This window comes from Lentinula edodes, assembly GCF_021015755.1.
Source record: "Lentinula edodes strain Le(Bin) 0899 ss11 chromosome Unknown C8R40scaffold_25, whole genome shotgun sequence".
Classification (NCBI taxonomy): domain Eukaryota; kingdom Fungi; phylum Basidiomycota; class Agaricomycetes; order Agaricales; family Omphalotaceae; genus Lentinula; species Lentinula edodes.
The window spans coordinates 256,554-271,918 of record NW_025764331.1 but is presented as its reverse complement, the minus strand read 5'-3'; the positions used below and the strand labels follow the sequence as shown (position 1 = coordinate 271,918).

The following is a 15,365-nucleotide window of genomic DNA, read 5'->3' as shown; positions in this document are numbered from 1 at the left end:
GTTTGATAGGAATAGTGCTTGCGTTCTGGGTTTTATGATCATTCGCGAAAAAGTTCTTGTATATCATCGCTGGCAGATAGGGAAAGTCGTTCATTTTTCATCTCCATCTCCGAATGATTAGTTTTTGAGTCGCGCTTTTGTATTTTGAACGTTATGTAAACAGCATGGAAGATGTGACTCTGAGATCTGAAAATACCCATCGACTCTCCCCTCGAAAATCCAATACCGCCCTGAGCAATTCTAGTGTTACGTCAGTCTTTACAATGGCCACGATGGGGCATCCAAGCTCTAGTATCATCTAGAGGGTCGCCACCGATCACATCTTTGCGCTCAAGTCCAGGGACTTTCACTTCTACTTCGCTCACAGGACTGCCCCAAACGACGCCATTTTTCTCCACGTATTTCTCCCAAAGTTCCAGTAGTTCCTTCAACTTCGCCGGCTCTTTTTCAGAAAGGTCTCTTGTTTCCCCAGGATCCTTGCTTAGATCAAATAGTTCCCAGTCACCTTTTCCATAGGACCACGGAGTCATGTAAACGATTTTCCAGTTCTCTTTCCGCAGGGCTGCCCGCCCAAAAAGCTCCCATCCAACCGCGGGATCATCTGTTGAATGGATTTCCGTTGTCGCATTTTCGGATTGCTTTTCATTCTCGAAAAAGTTGATCCAAGACTTTCCGCGCATTTCCTCGACGTCTCTACCTCGGAAGAATTTGCCCGGATGCTGTACGCCGGCTAGATCCAAAATCGTGGGCATAACGTCCATCACAGTTGCGAATGCATTCACGATTTCTCCTCCGCGTGCCTTTGTCCACGGAGGATAGCTGAGGATCATCGGCACTTTTATCCCCCCCTCTGTGCTGTACATCTTGTACAAGCGGCTCGGAGCTATTCGTCTTTCAGCAACTGGCTCTTAGGAAAAGCCTGTCCGTACCTGTTGCAGCCTGAGCCCACCTTGGACCGTACCAAACGAAGGAGTTGTGTTCTCCGATATTCTCAATGGAATTATCGTAGAACCGGTTCACAACGTCCATGATACTGTTTCCCATTGTCGGGGCGGCTTCGTACGAGGCACCCTCTGCTCCGTTATCGGATTGGAAGATAATGAACGTGTTATCTGCTTCTCCGATTCGTTCCAAGTATTTGAGCAGTTTGCCAATGTTTTCGTCCATCTTTTCTACCATACCGGCGAAAGTTTCCATGGCTCGTGCAGAAAGTTCCCTTTCTTCGTCAGTCAGAGTCGACCATTCAGTCTCTGGTGGAGCGACGACCTCATGCGGGATAACGTCTTGTGCTATCAAGCCCAGATCCTTCAATCTAGCCAACCTTCTCAATCGAAGAGCTTCAGGACCATCATTATAAACACCCTTATATCTGTCCCGGTACAATTTATCGACTTGTAAAGGCCAGTGCGGCGCGGCAAAGGGCAAAAATGCAAAGAAAGGCTTGTCGGTTGGTCTCTCCGAAAGATATTTGATCAAGTTGTCAACATAAAAGTCGGAGGAATAAAAACCATTAGGGTCGTTGGCCGTGTTGGGTTTCCTGACTTCGTTAGCAATACTATGGATTTTGGCTTCTTACTTACAGATCAACTAGTTTTCCATCTTCCGTATAGAGCGGCGGTATGCGCTCGAAATGTTTGATCATCCCGTCACCGAATTGAGGCTCCCATCCATAGTGGTTTGAGCATCCCGGCAGCAAGGCAAAAGATCGATCAAAGCCCCGTTTGTCCGGGTTGTATTCAGGCTTCAAGCCAAGGTGCCATTTTCCGCTCAAAAGGGTGTGGTACCCGTTGTCTTGTAGAACTTCTGGAAGAGCCGCTACACGGAGGTTCAGATAACCTTCATGTCCTGGAACGTCCCATCTGGCTAAATCGTGTTCTAGGGCAGAATTTTACTTTCACCACTAGTAGCGGATCATCTCCCTTAGAGCCCTCACCTTTCTGTTCAGACATTACTCCGACACCCGCTATATGGTTATCGGTACCTGAGAGCAGCATGGCTCTGGTTGGTGAGCAAGCGGCAGCTGTATGAACTATAGAGTGGTCAGTCCCGGTACTTTCGCTATATCCAGTTACCCTCACAATCCGTCATTCGTATTCCAGAGCTAGCCAACTTATCAAGATTGGGTGTTCGGATCTCTGACCCAAAGCATCCCACATCACTGAATCCAAGGTCTTGTTTCACCGATATCTGTTCAGCCGAATTGAATCATGGCTTGTGCTTCCAACTTACCATCGGCAACTATGAGAAGAAAGTTGGGGCGCTTGTTGTTTGGAGTAGACATGCGGGGTGTAAATTCCACTGGTTCCGGATTCATTGTGCTCCCTTATATTACAACTGCAGCAACCGTGTCAAATGATTCTTCTACAACTATATTCATATCGTCACGCCATTGACTTCTTCATGGCGTAAGGATTCAACAATGATCATGGGTCTTTCTAGAGGTAGGTAAGATATATGGTTTCTTACAAGTGACCTCCTGCGATCTCTAATGGCGTCCTTTAAGATTATAGCTGCAGCAGTTACACCCAAGCTTCTTGCCATAACGCTGTTTTTGGCATTGGGAAATGTCATATACGGATGCAAGTATTTCTTGCCCACGGAGATTGGAGTTTCTGACGCTGGGCCATTGTTTAGACGATACCGCAAGTTTTGGTGGGGTACAAGCTATACCGGCTTTCGGGTGAGCGCGTTGATCTGATCGTTTTGAACTTTTCTAAATTTCACCTTTTTTCAGCAAACAGTTTGGATTCTTTGATCCGACCCTGGGGCAGTATGCGCTTCCAGCAAAAACATCATCTTTGTTGACGTCTTTGGCATTCGCCGGAAAACTGATAGGTACAGTTATCATCGGGCCTTGTACAGAGCGTTTTGGTCATAAATTCGGAATGCTTTTACTATGCATCGTCACTATCGTTGGCACTATCATCCAATGTACATCGAAGAAAGCCGCTCAATTTCTCATTGGACGAATTGTTGTCTACATCGGAGTCGGGATCGTGGAAAACGTGGTTCCGTGAGGGCTATAAGCCTATATTCCGTTATATGGGGGTTTGTCATTGACTGAGGCGCCTATTCGACAGCACGTACCAAAGTGAAATCGTTCCTGCACCGGCGAGAGGCTTCGTAGTTGGCAGTCTCCAAATGTTCCTTGTTTGTGGTGCGCTTGTTGCATCAGGAGTCAACCGAAGATACAGTACCTCTGTGACAAACAGTGGCTGGATCATTGTGCGCGTATACTTATCTCCTACAAATGGAATCTCTGAAGAGACTTCTTGCAGCCTGTTTCGATCCAATTCATCACCCCTGTGATAATCCTCGCAGGACTTTACTTCATACCTCCGTCACCGCGATGGCTCCTCTATAAAGGTCGTCGGGATGAAGCCATCGCCGTCCTGGAAAGTGTGAGACCCAAGCGCGATGTAGCTGCGGGCTTGTGCGTCGAAGAAGCAAATGCAATTGAGGAAAGCATTCGCGAAGAAGCCGAGTTACGAAAATCTGGAACTGCTGAAAAACTCGGTTGGCTTGATCTTTTCAAAGGTCCCAATTTGCGGCGCACCACCATTGCCACTTTAGGTTGGTCTGAATCACTTGAGTTTTTCATTTGTCATTGGATAAAGATGTTGAATTCTAGTATTTGCATTCCAGCAACTTACTGGTATGAACAAGTTTTTGTGAAAGAAATTCTTGTTGATTCACGTTTTCTAGGCCAAGGATTCAGTAGTCAATATGGAACGTATGTGCTCTTTGGACTATTCATCGCGCAAGGGACGCTCATTTGAGCTCAAAAAGTGTCTTCTACATTCGAGAAGGATTAGGAAACATGGCATTCACCTACAGTCTCATCAATACAGCTATCTCGGTTCCTGTTTGTTTTCTGGGGATGATACTACTTGAATACTTTGGTCGTCGACCTGTTCTGATCGGCGGAGCATTCTTCCAGAGCTTGTGGCTCTATGTCATGGCTGGCATCGGTGGTCAATCTGGCAAATTACCCAAGGCAAATATCAATATGATGGTAGCGTCAGTGATGCTTTTCAACTTCAGCTTCAGCGCTTCTTGGGCACCTTTGTGAGTTTTAGAATACGAGTCATTCGAAAATATAGTTGTACTCGTACTCACAAGACCCAGGTCTTATGTCGTGTGGGTCCTAGCATATTTTTTTTAGGACAGAAAGCCTTACGATCGATACAGAGCTTCAGAAGTCGGTACCGGTGCTCTTCGAGAAAAGACGATGGCTTTTTCGTCTGTGATCAATGTTGTCTGCGCTTTCGCAGTATCATTCACGCTGCCATACCTATTGAATCCACCATATGCAAACTTACAAGCCAAGGTGGGATACATCTATGGTGTGTGATTATACAATGTTCTCGTAGATGTATTCTCATTTTCATCTGCACATGCATTGATCGTTTCTATGTATCCATAGGGTCCATTGCTGCTGTTGCGATGTTGTATGCCATCTTCTTCGTTCCAGAGACGAGGGGACGAAGCTTGGAAGAGCTAGACGAGTTATTTGAATATAAGCCATCGATCCTGGCGTGGAAGTTTAAATCAACAAAAACGACAGGGATAGGAGCGAAAGTCGCAGCTTTAGAGGGAAGCGGGAGGTCACATCTTGGCGGTGACTCGGAAATGATTCGCGATGATGGGATGAAGAGTGATGAAGACATTTATTGACGAAACTGCTATATGATATCGAATACATAGTTTTCAACGTATTGCAAGTTAAGGCCAGTTATCGCCTCTTACAAATAACTCCCGAACTCTTCAAACCGAGTTGTGATACTTACTACTTCTAATTGAATAATTTGCTTATTATGTCTCCAGATACGTTGCAATTGAAGGGTTGAATATGTGCACGAAGATAACATGAACCAGGAACCAACTTTGTATCGCGTACGAGCCCAGGCACCGAAGATTCACATAAAAGGCAATGGTCGGTTCGACAGTAGTCAACCTTCTTTTTCTTTTCTTCCCTTCACTGCTTTCACTCTCATTCTTTTCCAGTCCCGCAAGTCGGGCATTCCTCTCTTTTATCAAATCATCCCCAACAGTTCCATCAAGATGTTTTCGTCTACGATTATTACCCTGCTCAGTGCTGGATTTGCTATTGCTGCCCCAATTTATCCTCGGGATGTAACTCTGGATCCTGCTGCTGTTGCTGAAGCTCAGGTTAGAGACAACACTGCTACCCGTGCATTTTCTGCAGCGCAGATACAGGTTTATTTGTTCGCTTGCTTCCTGAATCTAAGTACTGATGTACTTCGATGTCTATGTAGACTTCAAGTGGGCAATGTCTTGCGGTTGACCCTGCTTCCGGTGACTTCCGCGAAAATCTTATACCGATTCAAGTCGTCGCATGCAATGGAAGTGACACTCAGCAATGGGATATCATCACCTCCGGCGTACACAATAACGAACCAGGGTTTGCCCTGGTCGTGAGTACTTTGGTCAGTTGAATTTCTGGACGTCATCCTTGTAATCTCCCTTATATTGTTCGTACGATCAGACAAACGGATGCTTGAATTTTGATCCTCGAAGAGCTGCTGGTAACCAAGTTCTTCTTTTCTCTTGTGGCGGAAGAGCGGATGGTAGTAAGTATTCATTTTTCCTTCCGACTGCCAAGGAAATTTCAGGAGTCTAACTTTCTTGCCCTGGATATATAGGCGGAGCTGTTACGAACTCACAACTCTTCACGTTTACTGGCGGAGCCGGCCCGTTGCCTTTGGTTCCTCAAAATGGTAACAATGGAACCTGCCTTACTGTGAACGAAAATCTGCTGGACCAGACCTCTTGTGATCCTGTAAATGCATCAGGGAACGAAGTGAGATTGGGTGCTTCGGATGAAGGAAGATGATCGTAGCTCATGTTTCAACAGCTTTTCACAATTTCTGCATCTGGAAGTCAACCTGCAACTGCATCTAACCCTTCATCGACAGCCACTGAGACTCCAAGCTCCGTCGCCTCCAGTTCTTCTGTAGCTGTTTCTTCCGGTGTAGAAGCCGCTGCTACCTCTTCGACAGCTTCAGCTCCTGCATCGACCGGAACCACTGTCCTCGACCCTGCAGCCGTAGCTCAAGCTCAAGTCCGGGACGACACCGCTACCCGTGCTTTCTCTGCTGCAGAAATTCAGACTTCAGATGGACAATGTCTCTCCGTTGATGCCAATTCCGGGGACTTCCGTGAAAATTTGATTCCTATAACCGTCCAGGCTTGCGACGGAAGTTCAGGACAGCAATGGGACGTGATCACATCCGGGGTTCACAACAATGTCAATGGTACTGCTCTTATTGTGAGCACCCTGGTGCGTATTGCAAGGATTATATAATGTAGACTCTAGAGTTTTGATAAAGTTCGATATCATTAGACTCAAGGGTGCTTGAACTTTGACCCTCGTCGTGCAGCGGGCAACCAGGTCATACTATTTTCCTGTGGAGGACGTGCAGATGGCAGTGGGTTTACTTGACTTCATCGCTTTGCTTTACATGTTCAATCTTCTTTAGGTGGGAATGTGACCACCTCACAGCTTTTTACGTTCACTGGCGCAAGTTCTTCGATCCCACTTGTGCCCACGAACCAAGCCAACACTTGCCTCTTTGATAACAATGGGAATCTGGATGTCAATTCGTGTGATACTGCCAATCCCGACTCGAGTGAGGTATGTTTACAAAACTCTTTCTTTGATCAATCTTTTGGATTTAATCTTAATGTTTCAGCTTTTCACCTTCTCGACCTCTGCAACTTCAGCCGTATCCAGTTCACCGTCAAGTTCTGCTCCGTCCACTTCCACTATCGTCACTTCAACGTCTGTAGCACCCTCTTCTGCTGAGGCAATCGCTTCTGCTTCATCAATCGCTTCTGTATCCTCCGCTGCCTCTACCACTGTTTCTGCTCCTGCATCGACTGGAACCACTGTCCTCGACCCTGCAGCCGTAGCTCAAGCTCAAGTCCGGGACGATACGGCCACCCGCGCCTTCTCTGCTGCAGAAATCCAGACTTCAGATGGACAATGTCTCTCCGTTGATGCCAATTCCGGTGACTTCCGTGAAAACTTGATTCCTATAACCGTCCAGGCTTGCGACGGAAGCGCAGGACAGCAATGGGATGTGATCACATCCGGGGTCCACAACAATGTTAATGGTACTGCTCTTATTGTGAGCACATTGGTGCGTATCTGAAGTATATAATATGGACCTTCGGGTTTTGATGAGGTCCGATGTCACTAGACTCAAGGGTGCTTGAACTTCGACCCTCGTCGTGCGGCGGGTAACCAAGTGATCCTCTTTTCCTGCGGAGGACGTGCGGATGGAAGTGAGTATGAGTGAACTCATCGCTTGTCTTCATATAATTATTCTTCTTTAGGTGGAAATGTGACCAACTCGCAGCTTTTCACGTTCACCGGCGCCAGCTCCTCAATACCACTTGTGCCCACGAATCAAGCGAACACTTGTCTCTTTGACAATAATGGGAACCTGGACGTCACTTCGTGTGATACTACCAACCCCAACTCAAGCGAGGTGTGTCAGCAGCAGTTTTTTTATCGACTCAATTAATCACAATGCAACGTTTTAGCTTTTCAGCATTTCGGCCTCTGGAGCTTCAGTCGTATCCAGCTCACCAGCAACTGCTACCCCGTCTATTTCCGCCATCGTTTCTTCAGCGTCTGCCGCTCCCTCGTCTGTTGAGATTATCGCTTCCGCTTCATCAATTGCATCTGCATCTACCACTGCCTCTACCATTGTTTCTGCTCCCGCGTCAACCGGAACCACTGTCCTTGATCCTGCATCCGTAGCCCAAGCTCAAGTCCGCGACGACACCGCTACCCGTGCCTTCTCTGCCGCAGAAATCCAAACTTCCGACGGTCAATGCCTGTCTGTCGACGCCACCTCGGGCGATTTCCGTGAAAATCTCATTCCTATAACCACGCAAACCTGTGATGGAAGTGCAGGTCAACAATGGGATGTTATTACTGCCGGCGTACATAATAATGTTCCAGGGACTGCACTATTTGTTAGCACTCTGGTATGTGCAAAATTAAAACACTTTCGGACTTTTGTGACTAACCGTCGAAACTGCTGTTCTAGATTCAAGGATGTCTGAACTTTGACCCACGTCGTGCAGCAGGTAATCAAGTGATCCTCTTTTCTTGTGGAGGCCGTGCAGATGGAAGTGAGTGTGCTGTACAGTTTTATTGACTCCCAATTGCTTATTCTCCATCTCCTTCAGGTGGCACTGTGACTACCGCACAACTCTTTACTTTCACAGGAAACAGCACGACTATACCACTTCTTCCAGCGAACCAGGCTGATACATGCTTGTTTGATAACAACGGGAATCTGGATGATACTTCTTGTGATACGACCAACCCTGAGGCTGATCAGGTGCGTTTGTTACATGATTTCACAAATGTTCTGTCACTGACAAATTGTCATTTGTAGATGTTCACCATTGTTCCCTAGAACTTGAAGTTCTCGCTCACAAATGCTTGTTCAATCATGTTCTTGCATCTAACGGCCGCGCCGTATTCAAGTAGTTTAGGTCGTATATTGGGTTTTAAAGAAGAAATAAGAATTATACAAATAAAATTTGCACAAAAACAAGATTAATCATAAAAGACAAGCGCTCGAAGTTCGATCGACTGTCGTGGAAGTGTATCTTCAGGTGCAGAGGCGTCAATGAAAGCAGTGTGGGGAGTGAAGATCGACACTCCGCTGTCTTCAGTGGAATCGAAACTAATAAGACGATATGAGAATCTGTCGTACTGTTATAATTATAGCGCAAGACACACCATTTAATAAGAACGAACTCCTCCGGGGTCATGCCCTTCAAGTATTTCCATCGATGCTGGGGGTTATACTTCACACGATAGGTCTCGCCTCGTCTTTCCGGAGAGATCCTCGCTACCGCGACCAAGTCGTTTTCTTTATCCACGGTGCGGTAATCGCACAAGGTGAGTGGCAAGTCAAAAGCAGGGTGAGAGATAGGTCGCCAGAGATTGATGATTTGGAAGCGATGTTTGAGGAGTTCAGGTGCTTCGGAGGATGGGAGATGGAGATGAACTCGGGCAATGGCGGAGGATGTAGTTTGGTCGACGTGTACTTCCCTCACAGGCTGGCGTTTACCAGTCATGTCTGCTTGTCCTGGGATACGACGCCGGATGGCTAAACATAGACAATTAATTAATTTAGAACAGGAAAAGATGATAAACATACTGTGATCAAACAAAACGACTCGACTGGCTCCAGTAATCTTTTTAATTAATTCTGCACTCTCCGGGTAATATTCGGCCTTAATCTCATCATCGTCCACGAAAGACGTATGTCGAGAGGGATGTTTGAAGTATTGGAAACCAGCTTCATCCAGAGTGAAAGAAGCCTCTTTATCGCGCACATTCTCGATCTGGACGGTATGTTTCTCTGGACTCCAATTGGAGAGCGGGAGAGTAGAGGTTGGGTCGGTGTTGACGCGATTGTAGGGCTCTGAACCATCTGCAGGGGCAGAAAAGTAGAATAGGGTACCTGGAACGGTGTTGGGCGTAGCAGAAGGCATGTTTAGTGGGACCAAATGGTTGGGAATGTCAGTGAGCCCCAAGGAGACTCTTTATAGTCTGGTATTCGCACCATCGTCTCACGGAGTTGCGCGAGAAGAGCAGATGACTATGTATTACCAAGGAGCAAATTCCAACAATAGATTTTGAGAACGAGTCGAAAGCTGAACGACGATATACATGGAGAACAATATATAAGATGAGTGAGAATGCTATGTAAAAAAGAGTAGTAATGAAGATAGATGTAGAATGCCTTACCAGAAAACTGGTACAAATTGTCTTGACTCTGGCCTTTCCCTTTCCTCCAACTCCTGTTCTGAGGCTTTAAGTGGACTGGACTGTCATATACATAGATTGTGACTTGAGATGAAATTAAATTTGAAACGTTTGTGCTAGGCTTTGACCTCTGTTCACAAAAATTCCCACAGTACTTCATCTTCGGTTTTCGATATCCGAGCAAGCTGAAGGCACAATATTACATTATATACACCTTATCTTATACCTTCCTTACGAACATTTACGACTTCAACGACTTCTCATTCGCGAAATGTATTCACGACAACATCTGGACAGCCCTCCTCCTCAGTCGCAATTTCGACGGCCTTGGTCCCCAGATCCTTATGACCCTTATCCATTTGTAAACAACAGCAGCAGGGATGTCAACCAGGACCAGTATTTCTCCCAAGAAAATAATATTCACGATTTGCACCAGGACTATTCACGACATCCAATTCAGCCTTCACAACTTCGCCAACAGCTCCGGGAACCGTCTGATGCGTCTGTCGAAGCCTTGGATCTGGCTGACTATGCCAGAACCCTCAGGCCTCACGGGAATTGGCAACCGGAACCAGAGAATGATATTTTGGACTCGCTGCATCCCCCGTCTCTCCTATCCAGAAGCGGAACCCTTTCTTCGTCTTCTCATCCTTCCGTTCGTTCCCCAGCACATAGACCCTTCTCGCTGCCTCCTTCTTCCTCCTCCAGACAACCTCTTTACCCTCGAAATCATCCTCGTACTTCCTATCGCTCCCACAATTATCCTTACCTCACAACAGACGAACCCGATATCGTCACTTCTCCTGCCCATTCGGAGGTTGATATTTCCCAGTTTCCTCCATGGTCACGGAGGTGGTATAACCCTGATCATAGTCACATGCCATTGTCTCCGCCAGATATCTACTCGCCTCTCCCTACCTCGACGTTCGACCCCAAACGTAAATCAGGTGATGTTTTCGATCCAGATCATACTCTGAAGCGAGGGAGTTATTCAAAGCCGTTCGACTCTGATCCTCAATTCTCGTCTTCGTATGGCAACGATTCCTCTCGAGATCTCCTTCCATGGAGTTCAGATCCACCCGAATACGGTCCTACCATCAATGATTCACTTAAAGCAGAGCGAATTCGCATGCTCGAAAGGGAGTTCGGCCCCAATGCCAAATCGAACAAGTCTAATTCCAGGAACGACGACTTCCTCGACGACAACGGGAAACCTCTCGTAGGCACGGTGGATAGCAAAGGTAATCTAGTAACTCAAGGTCCAAATAAACGGATAGCGACTCGAGTTTTGCAGATCGTGTATGCTGCGGCTGCAGGAATACCGTCAATATATGCCGCTATAGTGAGTCAAACCATTATAGTTTTCCACATCGTCACTCAAACCATCTCTGTCCAGCTCATTAAACCAAATCCAGCCGCACCACCCTCTGGTTCCATTGCTGCTTACGTGCTGTACATCTTCTCCGTCATCACACTTCTAACCCTCCTCTTCCTTTTCATGATCTATCCTTGCTGCATCCGACGCAAAAAGGGACATAGTGTACCCGGAGATCGAGCTAATCCGCTTGCCAACGGAATGATGGTCTTACCCGTCCAGAGTCTTCCTGGTGGCAAAAACCACAAGAAAGCCAAAGGCAAAAAGGGTCGGAAAGGGCAAGGGGAAAATACAGGAGATGTTCAAGTCAACCTGATCGTTGATCCGAATATGTTCGGTGGAAACAGGGATGATGATGAGGAGGATGAGGGAGATGAAGAAGACGAGAATGGTCTTGGTGGTGGTGGCGGCGGTACTTGGGATTGGGAAGGATCTTCTGTACCAGGAGGGTGGAGTCACTCCTTGCACGGCGGCCACGCAGCAAGGAAGAAGAAGAAACACAGACGAGCGAAGAGGCGAAGCGTGTTCGTTGGTCTAGCGATGGAGGAGGAATGGAAGAAGGCGAGGAGTTTCGCAAAGAAGATCATGGCGTTTGACATATTCGGCGTTGTTCTTTGGGGTACGGTGTTTGTAGTGATCATGATGGGCAAGAGATGTCCAATAGGCCGATACGATGGATGGTGCGATATATTTTAAACATACCCCGCTCAGTGAAACACTGATGTTTTTGTCGCTGGTTTTTCGGTACAGGTGTAATGCATACAACGTCTCTTCGGCGGCAGCTTGTTTGCTCTGCTTCTTATTCGGCCTCAGCGTGTTTTTTGATATCAAGGATCTACATACGAGCAATGTATCACCACGGACCCGAATGTAGTCGGGGCTCGGTATACGTCTTTCCTATTCTAATAACCCTGTCCAGGCTATGACTTTCCGGTAGATTCTTTGGGATTCTCTTGCTTTTGTCATGGACAAATTGGTATTACCCTACCGCTTCTCCGCCACCTGCTCTAATCTACCATACTGCTTTGCTCCACGTCTTCTTTTCTTTATTATTAACGCATATAACGACTCTAATGTATTCCGCCGACTCAGATTATCAACAAGATGTAACATCGATGTTATGATACGGTCCAACATCGTAAGCCCTCATTATAATGGTTGAATTCCCTCTCCAGGAACTGGCCACAAATATGTCGGCCGTATCAAATTTCATGCCAATCGAATCTTTGTCCGACCAGCCACTATGCAGGAGGGACATTAGTGTCTCTGTCGAATTGTGTCAGCCTACTGTGTTCTGATCCATCAAGCGTACATAGAATCGGAGTGCTTATAGTTTGAGTTTGGACTTCTGGCTCTTCCTCAAAATAATGACGGGGCGGGAAAGTTTCGTCAAGGTTTTTCCACTGAAGAATGCCGCACCGGAGTCGACCAATCGGCCGGCAACCTTGGCAGCCTCGACTAACTTTTTGAACCCTACGTCGGATGGCGAATTGGCCTCAAGGACGATTCTAAGAACAAGATTATCATCTGCTTTTCCTTTGTACTCGCTCAGCGGATAGTCTACATATGCCGCCGGTTCGTCATGGGATCTTCCTAATGCTGATTTCCCAATCGCCGTAGCCTTCAAGATTAGCGCGCCTGGAAAATGGAGGGAAAGAGACAGTTCAAATTAGGGTTATTCAACAGGTTTGAAGAGCACGGACCAGAAGGGACGCGGACTTGGACAGATCAAAGTTGAAGAATTTGTTCATGCTACTATCGAAAATTCAGATACTTACTCGTAGGAGATTTAACGGGTAGTTCGTCCTCCTTCCCATCAGCTTCAGCATGGGAATTAAAAGTAGAAGTTGACAGTGAGACCGGCGAGTAGTTCTCAAGACTTTCATGGGGCGAGGCCGGCAAAATTTGGCCAGGTACTCCCTGAAGACGCAGAAATCAGTATGTTGACATGGGTGATTTCAATCAGGCAATGAACCCAACCCTGCGATCAGATTGAGGATGAGGAGCTGCGAGGACTAAGGCTAGGACAGAGACGATAGTGAGGAAAGCGTAGAAGCGCATGGAGGGAAATCAATGAGAGTAAGATAAGTTGATGTACCAGTTTGACTTTTCTGACCAGCAGATAAGAGACTCTTGGAATATACTTGGAGCAGAAAAGAGCTTTTAAGTATACCCATGTATTTATGATAGACATCAAAACATTTCTAACCGTCGGAAGGGGGGCCGCCTAGACTACAACATGAGTGTAGATGCTGTGATGCATCATCATGCAGTGCATAAAATTGCTGCTTGGGCTGAATTTTGCTGTGGCGGGAGAATTTACCGCAGTGGCAAAAGCCAGTACTATGTAGCTGTGAGCTCACCCAGCGAAATTCCCAGAAGCAATATCGACGGTGCGAGTGCCTGTTGAACTCGAGTCACTGGGTGATACATGTACATGAGCATATATGCAAACATAGGTCCCAATGTGTACCGCTAAGAACAGATTTCTACTAGAACCTACTAGAACGAGTTTCCGCTAAATGCTATGGCAATAAATTGTCCGATCGTATATACATATCTAGTTAACGCCGATATGCTAAACGATCTTTTGAAATTATCAACTACGATCGAGAACGGCTGAAGAGTCGATTTGAGTATTGTGTATGCAAGAATGGAAAAAGAAACATACCTAGCGCCCTTCTGAGACTCATCGTCACTAGGGTCCTCCAAAAACGACATGCCAGCTTTAGACGTAGTCAGGATGATGACATAGGTGTACTGCCTCAAAGCTTTCGACACAGTAGACTTGGTAGAGTCATAATGTATACCCGAGTCGACATATCGTTTCGCGGCTTTGACTTTTTCAACCTCCTTCTGAAAATCCTTTAAGCGATCCTTTCCAAATTCTCTGAGAATTAGATCATTTTGGCCTTTGTAGTGTTTCAAGGGATAATTGAAGCATTCAAGTTCCCAGTCCGGTCGTTCCGAATTTTTTCCAACGTCTTTTTCGTCGAATGAGACTGAGAGGAGAGATGATTCAGCAATGACACAGGTAATCACTAAGGCATGACGAGTGCTTACTTTCGGTTAGTCCAGGCTTTGCAGTTGCAGAAGGTTGTCCTGATGTTTTTGAACTTGTTGCAACTGCATGATATACTCTCTGAAAAGCGCAGATATTAGAATGAATCTGCGACCAAGATTCTGCATAGAGAACATACACGTTCAAGAATAGTATTCATATCATGGTTTTGTTGAATATGAGGCGCGGCGAAGACCGTGGCCAGGAAAGAGGATATAACAATGACAGTGTAGAAGCGCATGGTCGACAAGCGTGGATAGTAGATGAGAACTACCAGAGTTTGACTTTCTGACCAGCAGAGAAGGGTAAAGGAGATGAAATGAAAACTGTTACAAGGGACCTTTTAAGCCCATGAAGAGGGCAGAAGAACAAATGCGATCCACAGCCAAAGAACAGCCATAGATTTTCGGATAGCGTTTTGGGGACTGCGACGGAGAACATCGCCATTACATTAAAACAGGCTGCGTGCTTCGGAAACTACTGTGGCACTTGGTGTGATTTGTGTGTGAGATCGACCGCGTTTTATTCATGATACAATTTCTGAAAAGCCTTGCGCGTAGTAGTAAAAGTGAGTTGAACAGTCTCATAACAACCCAAAGAAAACCCACAATGGATCTAGAGGCACGCCCAATTACATTACGTGTTTGTAAAATGGAGTATGCATCGCATTTGAGCGAATTAACTCTCTGTTCACAGTTCAACCAAAAGAATTCGGATTCGAATTTCAGATGACACAGGCTGTGAAGCGGCCAGGGTCCGAAAGCGAGGGGGTTGTAAAACGAGGTATCCAAGAAGATCCCATATTTGGATTTGTTATCTTGTGTCGATTGGATCCACATTTCTTCGCCAAGCCTAGGGTATTGCAGATCTAGAGTAGCGTAAGGTATCGCCACAACTATTCGGTCCTCGTACCCATTGATTAGTACAGAAACAGCCACATTATATGCGACAGTGAGCAGCATGTGGTAGTTCCGTAACCCATTGGAATTTGAATAGGTTGAAACAAGCTGCAGGCAAGATTTTATGTTCAGAAACTGGCAAGCCACGCGCAAAGAGGCGTAATTATAAGACCCTGATTGGACAGTCACCTGGGTGTAATTACGTTA

At 46.3% G+C, this 15,365-nt stretch overlaps 7 protein-coding genes across 7 annotated transcripts; 3 read left to right on the top strand and 4 right to left on the bottom strand.

The window, feature by feature from the left end:
• Window positions 1-146: 146 nt before the first annotated feature.
• On the bottom strand, window positions 147-2,288 carry C8R40DRAFT_1112594 (arylsulfatase). Its single transcript, XM_046228422.1, has 6 exons — window positions 2,230-2,288; window positions 2,079-2,171; window positions 1,934-2,029; window positions 1,581-1,875; window positions 930-1,537; window positions 147-883 (listed from the first exon to the last, which is right to left on the bottom strand). The coding sequence occupies exons 1-6, from the start codon at window positions 2,279-2,281 to the stop codon at window positions 252-254; spliced, it is 1,776 nt and encodes a 591-aa protein (XP_046084669.1). The 5' UTR covers window positions 2,282-2,288; the 3' UTR covers window positions 147-251.
• Window positions 2,289-4,906, top strand: C8R40DRAFT_1266198 (uncharacterized protein). The gene is made up of 13 exons (XM_046233930.1): window positions 2,289-2,441; window positions 2,504-2,579; window positions 2,635-2,680; window positions 2,742-3,013; window positions 3,081-3,225; window positions 3,279-3,573; window positions 3,632-3,655; window positions 3,706-3,733; window positions 3,790-4,068; window positions 4,129-4,140; window positions 4,192-4,346; window positions 4,427-4,776; window positions 4,828-4,906. Exons 1-12 carry the CDS (start codon window positions 2,420-2,422, stop codon window positions 4,675-4,677), a joined length of 1,605 nt encoding a protein of 534 aa, XP_046084668.1. The 5' UTR covers window positions 2,289-2,419; the 3' UTR covers window positions 4,678-4,776; window positions 4,828-4,906.
• On the top strand, window positions 4,907-8,603 carry C8R40DRAFT_1266197 (uncharacterized protein). The gene is made up of 14 exons (XM_046233929.1): window positions 4,907-5,220; window positions 5,280-5,450; window positions 5,510-5,594; window positions 5,667-5,824; window positions 5,879-6,304; window positions 6,368-6,452; window positions 6,504-6,658; window positions 6,717-7,166; window positions 7,227-7,311; window positions 7,363-7,517; window positions 7,573-8,022; window positions 8,085-8,169; window positions 8,227-8,381; window positions 8,439-8,603. Exons 1-14 carry the CDS (start codon window positions 5,065-5,067, stop codon window positions 8,457-8,459), a joined length of 2,637 nt encoding a protein of 878 aa, XP_046084667.1. The 5' UTR covers window positions 4,907-5,064; the 3' UTR covers window positions 8,460-8,603.
• On the bottom strand, window positions 8,603-9,949 carry C8R40DRAFT_1238347 (uncharacterized protein; the record flags this gene model as incomplete). The annotated part of the gene is made up of 3 exons (XM_046233456.1): window positions 9,213-9,949; window positions 8,789-9,161; window positions 8,603-8,732 (listed from the first exon to the last, which is right to left on the bottom strand). The coding sequence occupies exons 1-3, from the start codon at window positions 9,547-9,549 to the stop codon at window positions 8,603-8,605; spliced, it is 840 nt and encodes a 279-aa protein (XP_046084666.1). The 5' UTR covers window positions 9,550-9,949.
• Window positions 9,950-10,094: 145 nt separating this feature from the next.
• Window positions 10,095-12,072, top strand: C8R40DRAFT_1070792 (uncharacterized protein; the record flags this gene model as incomplete). Its single annotated transcript, XM_046226269.1, has 3 exons — window positions 10,095-11,165; window positions 11,220-11,878; window positions 11,949-12,072. 3 exons carry the CDS (start codon window positions 10,095-10,097, stop codon window positions 12,070-12,072), a joined length of 1,854 nt encoding a protein of 617 aa, XP_046084665.1.
• Window positions 12,073-12,525: 453 nt separating this feature from the next.
• C8R40DRAFT_1172359 (uncharacterized protein) lies at window positions 12,526-13,259 on the bottom strand (the record flags this gene model as incomplete). Its single annotated transcript, XM_046231844.1, has 4 exons — window positions 12,526-12,836; window positions 12,902-12,916; window positions 12,977-13,118; window positions 13,179-13,259. The coding sequence occupies 4 exons, from the start codon at window positions 13,257-13,259 to the stop codon at window positions 12,526-12,528; spliced, it is 549 nt and encodes a 182-aa protein (XP_046084664.1).
• Window positions 13,260-13,450: 191 nt separating this feature from the next.
• C8R40DRAFT_371630 (uncharacterized protein) lies at window positions 13,451-14,640 on the bottom strand. The gene is made up of 4 exons (XM_046234860.1): window positions 14,399-14,640; window positions 14,262-14,340; window positions 13,870-14,200; window positions 13,451-13,817 (listed from the first exon to the last, which is right to left on the bottom strand). The coding sequence occupies exons 1-4, from the start codon at window positions 14,498-14,500 to the stop codon at window positions 13,802-13,804; spliced, it is 528 nt and encodes a 175-aa protein (XP_046084663.1). The 5' UTR covers window positions 14,501-14,640; the 3' UTR covers window positions 13,451-13,801.
• Window positions 14,641-15,365: the final 725 nt, after the last annotated feature.